Below are 8,459 nucleotides of genomic sequence, written 5' to 3'. Positions count from 1 at the left end.
TCCTTAATCTTTCCTGCCCCACCCATTCTGTCTACCAATGGTTTTGGTTTTGATCCACCGTGTACTACATCCTTAAAGGGCAAGGTATTCTGGCCCTGTGAGGGTGTGGCAACCATTGGTTGTGTCAGGCTGCAGCCCCCACCTGCACAGGTTTTTTGTTGGTTCCTCTATTCACGCTGCTATCTAACCCCTGGAATGCCCTATCCTCGCACCCTTGCCTTGCCCCACCTCATCCAATCCAATCCATTGAGCATCAATAAATAAGAAAAATCTTCTAGATAATCTCTGATTAGCTTTACTCGCCTCTAAAATTAAATTAAGAAATGCAATCAAAGACGGATATTGTACCTGCCAGAATCAAAGGGTCAAGTAATTTTCTGTTACAAATTTATTTAATAGTTATCTCTAATACTAGAGTGCAAATTAAACTATTCTTCCATCTTAACAGAACCAATCAATTATATGCATAGATGAACCAAAATCTGTTTATATTGATAAAGGTAACTAGTTCTCACAAATAGATAAATCTGTTTTTACATCACAAATCAGAAAAGATATTTTATTTTGTGAGAGAATTTTCTAGGCTCTTTAATTTTACATTGTGCATCATTTCTGAAACCCAATTATTATACCAAAGTACAACATTGCAGAGAATTCCAAGAATTTAGGAGTTTCTATACACATTTACCACATACTTCATTTGCCTTGTAGATGTTCTTCTTACAAACCATAACCTCTTTCAGTTTGTTGTCCATTTTACATCATCTTCATGACACAAAAAATTGTCCACTTTCTGTAGTTACTGAAGAACAGCATGTAAGTAAAATAGAACATTAGCTACAAAAAGCTTTTGGAAATGCCTAAATCTTTGAATAGTCATTTTTGGAAGCAACAGCTTCAGCTTGATCAAGTTCATCCTCATCCATCACTATAGTATCATCACTATCATAGTCTCTGTTATCCTTGGAAGCATCATTTGGGATTGCTTCCATTGTATGATCATTATCACCTGTCTCTCCGATGTTTTCTGATAATGCCTTGTTGCTTCTATGTAGCACTCCAGAAAATTGTGGATCAGACTCTTTTTTAACCATTTTTTTCAACTTTTTGAATTCAGTTTCATAGATGTTTTTGACTGTATCAGCCCTTTTACATAGCTCCTCCCTTGATATTGTTTGTGAACCTCTTCTCAGATCTTCACAAGCTGCAAGTTGTTTCACGGCTCGAGGAACAAACTCCCAAACATCAAGCACGTTACGAAGACCCTGAAATAAATGAAAGAGAAAGGATAATAAGAAACAAAATTGAGAATGTTTATATAATGCATATAAATATTTCGGTGCACAGAATATTTCATTCTTCATCCCCAGACTGGTTTTAGGACTTCCCGGAGTCTGTACAAACAAAACCCCACCTTATTCTCCTTCAGACATTGTGTTGCATCCTCCAAGCAAGCCAGGATACCTTGCATTGCTGTTTCCTCCAGTTCATTTGGCTGAGGCTGAAACATCTCTCATGCATCAAACACACAAATTAGACTAAAAAGGAAAAGAAGAGCAAAAGAACCATATCTATAGAAAATATCTAAAATCGCAGTATATCTAAATATACAAACAACTCGATCAACGCAACCATGCATTGGAAGCTACCAATGAAGTTAGATTGAATTGCATCTCGACTCTCATTGCCAATTTGCTATCCCGAACAACAAAAAGCAGACATGAAATTTATATCATATGATGAACGTTAAAAGACCCCCAAGTCTCACAACATTGAATATACAATTCAAACTTTATTTGTAAAAATAATCATATTACGATTGAGCTAAGGCACCTACCGGCACTACATAATTGGTATTCTTTTATGGTTGCCATATTTTCATGTTAATGTACATTTGTGCCACTATGTAGTGGACTCATGCTTGGGCATCTCTCTCTATAGCACACTTTTGTTTCAGCCCTAGTAAACTTTTTTAGTGCTGGCCTTTCACTTTTTACCACAGGTCTTTTAGTTGGTGTTTTTATTCCGATCAACCCCCTCTTTTTATATGTAATCTCAACAAAGACCAAACGGGAGGGCCTTCTAGCAGAGAGTCACTACGAAGTCAAAAGCATTTATGGCAAAATTCTTAGCTTTGCAAATGTTGTAGAGCAGGCCCCATCCCAAGCAGCCATCAATTAAAAAGAAACTAAACCCTTCTTTTCATGTTTTAGACAAAGAAGTGATTAGTCTACTTGGTTCAAATAGTACTTTGTGAATAAAGTGGTTTCAGGCGCAAATTTTGCTTTCTATTATTGTAGGGACATAATCATTTAGTGAACCAATATTTTCATATGTAATTGCACCTCAAAAATCACACTAGAGGTCAAAAGGAGGTTCTACTATTAACTTTCGGAAATTAGATGCTTCCTTAGATCCAAAGGCCTGCTTCCACATCTTTTGAGCAATTATACTGCATATTCTGGACTTATATCAGGGAAGGAGTGCATCTTTTCAGATATGTCAGCAATGTTTTCAGCACCAGATTCTACTACTTGATTTTTCATCTTTGAGGACAAAGCATTCTATGTGGGAGGGCAAGTTGTTTACCGAACCACAATATATTTATCTCTATGTCCATGAACAAGTTTGTATGTAAACTTGTAAATCATATAATAATCTTCTATCTTTATAATGGGCATCTATCACCTAAGATACTTGATATGCCACACCCCCCAACCCCACTCTCGAGTCACTACATATCACAAATTCTACAAATTGGACTCGTCAACATGCTGACTTTCCCTTCCCACAAGTCAGACACAGGCAGACATAACCCAACATCACGCTAATCACCCTTCCCATAGGACTCATATCTGCGGGTGTTTGACTTGTGGGAAGGATAATTCCCAACATGTCAGACAAATGGGACATAAAAGAGCATGCCCAGCAGAGAAATAAAAGGGTTTTGTCACCAATAACACTTGATTTTTCACAGAAAATGTGGTAGAGGAGAGCAGAGAACAGATAACAAGATTGATGATGTTTCATCATCTACAAGTTACCATTATTTATCCATGCTTCTCATTTCACAAACAGCAGTGTTTTCTTAATGATCCTACTGAAAAATGTATATCATATGTTCACATGATTATCTGATATTTCTTTAAAAAAAAATTAATAATATATAACATAGTATTTGTTGTTCTCCTGTGTCATTGATGTTTGTAGCTCGAGCAGGTACTTCTGTATAGACCTGTGTCTAGGCATGCAAGAAGTCACCCACACATCTCCTTAGAACACTTGCTCAAGTGTGAGCAAGTTGCTTTTGTAACTTAGCCTAAGTTTTGACTTAGGAAATCACATAATTATTATGTTGGCTAATTGAGCTAAAGTAAACTTAGGGAAAATAAAGCATTTACTTCAGTGATCATGTTTTAGTCTCAATTGTTGATCTCAAGTGAGGCGTGATCTAATCTCGACCATCCATCACTTTGGAGATTAGGGTTATGGATTTAGCTCAATGTAAAGTTATAAAAACAAAGGTAAGGAGAGGAGAAGATGCACCATACAGAAACACAAGATATTGAGAGAGGCATCTCATGTGAAGAGTGCGATAATCTAGTGTGTTGGGTCCAAGGCAATGTGGAAAAAGTCTAAGTCGGGATTAAATCAGCAAGGGTCCAGAAGTTGAAAAAGTCGTTAAAGTCTGGAGTTTTTTGAAAAAGTCGGCAAAAAGTCACCAAAATTTAATAAAAATACAAAAATACTCATTTTTTTTTAAATCCCGACTTTTTCAATAAAATCCCATTTTTTTCAAAAAAACCAATTAAAAAATCGTTAAAGAAACTACTTCATTCACGATTTTTTGGAAAAATCCCTATTTATTAATCCCATTTTCAACTGGGAAAAAATTGGCCGATTTAATCAGCCAACCAAAAAATCACGTTTTGGGGATTTAATCCCAACTTTTTCCACACTGACTCTGAGGTAGTCTAGGAGGGCAACTTCGAGATCTAAATTAGTACAAGGGGATCGAGAACTGATCAAGGGCCTAATCTACTGGATCAATTCCAAGACATTTTGTATCTGTAATCTTTCTCAGTTGGGCCATTGTCCTGGGATGAGAGCCCAAGTAAGTTTTGAATATTAATGAAGAATCGTTAATTGGGAAGAATTTGTTTGTGACATTGTGATTGAGATTGGTTGTGTGAAATTTGCTTCTGATAATCAAGTTAGAACTTAGTTGTGCTTTCATTCAGTAGATCTATAATCTGCTAGGTTACTGATATGTCGGGTGTTAGATTCACAAGAATATTAACATGGTATTTGGGTTGGAAACACTGAAAACCAATCTCTAAATCGCATAGGTGCCAAGTTCGTACAAGGAAGGTTCATACAAGGATCACCTGGGCCAAGTTCAACTGTGATCGTACGTGACCGTAAATTTTATTTTTGTAGGATTGTAGAAGGTCGTATGAGGATTGTATAGCGACAACAAAAGATAAATTCTTTTGCAGGACTGCTAGGACTTTTTGTTTTTAAGAGTTTAATTTTTAAAACAAAAAATATAAAATAAAATAAAAGGAGAAGATGAGGGAGTTGATAGCCCTAAGTGGGCCATTAGACCCACCCATTTGATAGCCCATAGGCCAACGGGCCAACAACCTCAAAGCATGGGAAGAGGTCGGGGTGGTGGCACCAAGGAGTTGGGTTGTACTCCGCCAACAACCCACCAGAAAATAGTCAACCGACAAGGAGAGTGGTGGGGCTACATTGAGGGCATACATCATCGAGGTTAGAGAAAACAACAACCAGGGTTGTCAAACTCCACCAAGGCCACACAAAGTCATAGCGGCATGAACCAATAGCTTTCCGCACCCAGGCCACCGCGCGAAGGAAATTCGGTCAAGGGTAGACATTGGAACAAAGAGTCGAAAACAAGGTGACCACAGAGGCGGAGTACAAACTAGCAAAGCCATTAGGGCGAAAAGCCACAAGCTAGGTTGTGGCAGCATAGGCGACAGAGGGGTCATAAGTTGTTAGAGGTGGCGACAACAGCAAACCGCATCAAGGATCAAGGACAAGACAGATTTAAATGGCAGGGTAACTGTGTAGACATAGCTATGTTCAGGGATCATAGAGGCAGCAGTGTTGGATGGGTGCAAGGGCCAACCACTACTCTAGGCCACGAGGGCACAAGTAATAGCCATGGGTCTGTGACCAAGTAAACCAGTTGACAACTGAGTGAAGTTGCAGGGTAGTGCGACGAGTGGGTAAAGCTAAGCAGCCTACAGACAATCCATGGAGGTATGAGTCGATCGGGTTCGTAGGAGTGTCGACGAGGATAATTGTCGCTTGATAGTTGTGGAGCAATGCTAGATGTGGGTGTGGGGGGCAAGGTCGGAGCAACCACACAATACCATAGCTACTAGTAGCCATAGATTGGGCCCATGCATGCATTTGGAGGATCAGTGTTACTTGGGAGCGGGAGTGAGCGACCATTTTCAGAAGCTCTCAATTTGGGAGCGAATCCGGGAGCAATTTTTTTAATATATATATATATATATATATATATATATATATATATTATTTTTTAATTTTTGATACATATATGTCAACAAAAACATGTAGAATGATGAATTAGATATAAAAAACATAAAAAAACATAGATTGATCATTGAACCATATCACATCAATCATCTAGATTCTAGAAATTATAATTTTCATCAACCATGTCCACAAGTTAGTAAAATACATATTACAACTGCAACATAATGAGTCTCGTGAATCATGATTCATCAAATTCAATCTTAAAGTTTCAACTTCAAGCTTTCAAAATTGAAAATTCAATATATAACATTTATCATCATTGATCACCAAAGTTGTACTTGTAAGCTAAGTTTAACGGTTAACCATTACAAGAAGTAATATCTTAGATATTTCTAAGTCCTAACTTCTAACTATTAACATGAAATGAAATGTTATAAAATGAAACATGAAATGAAATGTTATAAGATGAAACATGAATAATGAAATGAAATGAAACAACTTTAGTCTTTCACGAAGCATCATATTCATAATTCACAATCATTACCAATGAGTTATAATTGCCAACTTCAAACTTAAAATTTTCATTGTCACAGTCATATATTGTTTACAAAAAATATCATTATGATATGAAAGAGTCAAGAGTCAAGAGTCAAGGACTCAAAACTCAACAGTTATGAAAACTAAAGTCTAATAGAAACTAGAAAAGACAAGTAAACTGTAAATCTACATGTGGCCCTTGCCACGAGAATCTCCAAAAGTAGAAGCAGGTCGTGGTGGTCTTCTAGGAGTCTCCCGCACAGACCGACGACCAGAACTAGAACCTCCACGTGAGGGTGTAGATGGAGGTGGCGACAGCAAAGGAACAAGACCCGGACCTCGAGCACTGCTACTGGATGGTGGAGGTGGAGATGGCATGGCTGCTGCAGCAGCTGCAACTGCTTCATCTTCATCCCTTATAAGTTCCTCTTCCAGTTCTTCAAGATGCACTATACCATCCTCCAAATTGGCATCCTCTGGGTGATTGTCCCAAATTCTATATGTGGGATCCTCATAAGCCCGATCACAGTAATGACTCAACAACCTCAAGTTGTAGTGCACATAAACCAAGCTTTCTGCTCGGTTTTCATTGAGTCTGTTTCTTTTCACATTGTGTATGAAGTTGTAGGTGCTATAGAAATTTTTTTGCCAATTTTGGCAAAAGTCCATGGCCGCCATATGTTTCCCACCATGTGAGAGCATCAAATCTATCTCTGTCTTCCATTGCATGGAAGGTACCAAACAAACCAGTGCCACTGAAGTATCTACCTATTTCAAAGTGCACAGCTGCACATTCCTCCTTGTCAGGTATCAACTTTTCCAATGCTTGCAAATATCCACTAGTTACCTCTGCATCTAAAAGGGGTTTGGTCCTAATCCCACCCCCTGGTGCAGGTTGGCCCAACCAAGATGTAGAGTAGTATTTTGGCATAAGGATATACGCCAAGCAATGTAGTGGAAGATTAAGTTTATTCCACCGTACACACACAAAATCGTGAATCATTTTGTACAAGTCGGGATCTCTGTTATGAACAATATCTTTTATTTGCCCCAAAATTATATCCATCTGCTCATACACCTCGCCAATCACTGGTTTGTCTGTATCTGCAAACCGAATCATGTGATAAATGGGCTTGGTGAAATCCACACTTGCCTCACACTTGTCCAAAACTGACCATCAAGAGCGGCCTCCTCCACCAATTCAAAACCTTCCCTGTCAGCTTCATTTGTAGCCCTTTCCTTTAATACCTGCCAATGTGGACTTGATACCATGCTATCCAATGACTCTCTTACCTTCAAAAGGCGCCTGAAGGTGAGTTAATAGCTACCAAATCTGGTCTTTCCAATCTTCAACAACTCCAATCTCGAGTGACTGCGGAAAAGGCCATGTGTATTGCTATGATTTGTAATAAATTTTATCATTTGTTTGCCTTTCTTGTACAAATCACCAATTCATTGGTATTGTGCATTTTTTTTCTTGATAACATCATGCATCAGAAGGTTCAATGTGTGAACCAAACATCCAAACCAAAATATGTTGGGGTATTTATCCTCAATAATTGCTCCCGTTGCCTTACAATTAGGAGCATTATCAGTGATGACTTGGATGACATTGTATGGCCCAATACGGTCAATTGTTTCAAGTAATGCTTCTGCAATGTTGATGTCGGTCCTAAACTTGTCTGAGTAATCATGTGCAGTTAGAAAGATGGCACCACTAACAAACACAGCAAGAACACTTATCAATGGCTTGCCTTTTACATTTGTCCATCCATCAGATACAATGGACACCCCATGGTCAGTCCAAGAACTTTTCATTCTATTCAAAGAATGTGATATTTTTGCTTTTTCATGATCAAGTCCAACGGTTCTTGCCTTGTCATACCCAGGGCTCTTGTATCCTTTAGGGGCATCATTTATGGCAGAAACCATTTCGTGCCTATAAGGTGAGCGAAGAACATTGAATGGTATCCCACATGCATAGAGAAACCTGTAAACCTTAGAATCCACATCATTCCTACACCCACTCATCAAGGAAATCTGATATGGTTCTACGCCTTAAACCTGATGACCCTGTGCCTCCATATCCACTGCCTTGGGAGGATGCTGAAGGAGTTCTTTGTGCTTGTGATTGTGAACTTGGTTCAAAGAAACCCCTTGATTTTTTTTATTTGTATTGGGCTTCCTCCTCTTCCCTTATGTATTTGGCTCTATCCGCTGCTGACACTGCTGGACAAGTTTTGATTCCTATTTGTTTGTCTCCATCCCATGGCCTTTTCCCACAAAGGTGTTTTCTGGCACGAGTGTATGAACCTGTGTAATCATTGTTGCAATGGGGGCAATGAAATTTAGTGGTTCCACCCCCTTTCCCTACTTCAGGCCTGTTAACA

The 8,459-nt window shown here is 38.6% G+C and overlaps 1 protein-coding gene across 1 annotated transcript; it reads right to left on the bottom strand.

Moving 5' to 3' along the window:
* Positions 1–644: 644 nt before the first annotated feature.
* On the bottom strand, positions 645–1,897 carry LOC149191348 (DNA-repair protein XRCC1-like). Its single transcript, XM_089406222.1, has 2 exons — positions 1,415–1,897; positions 645–1,265 (listed from the first exon to the last, which is right to left on the bottom strand). Exons 1-2 carry the CDS (start codon positions 1,508–1,510, stop codon positions 861–863), a joined length of 501 nt encoding a protein of 166 aa, XP_089262348.1. The 5' UTR covers positions 1,511–1,897; the 3' UTR covers positions 645–860.
* Between the last annotated feature and the right edge of the window lie 6,562 nt (positions 1,898–8,459).

This window comes from Pinus tabuliformis, chromosome 2_2 (assembly GCF_031772625.1).
Source record: "Pinus tabuliformis cultivar Carrire ecotype Pingquan chromosome 2_2, CPIR1, whole genome shotgun sequence".
Lineage (NCBI taxonomy): Eukaryota > Viridiplantae > Streptophyta > Pinopsida > Pinales > Pinaceae > Pinus > Pinus tabuliformis.
This window is presented reverse-complemented; position numbering and strand designations above follow the sequence as displayed.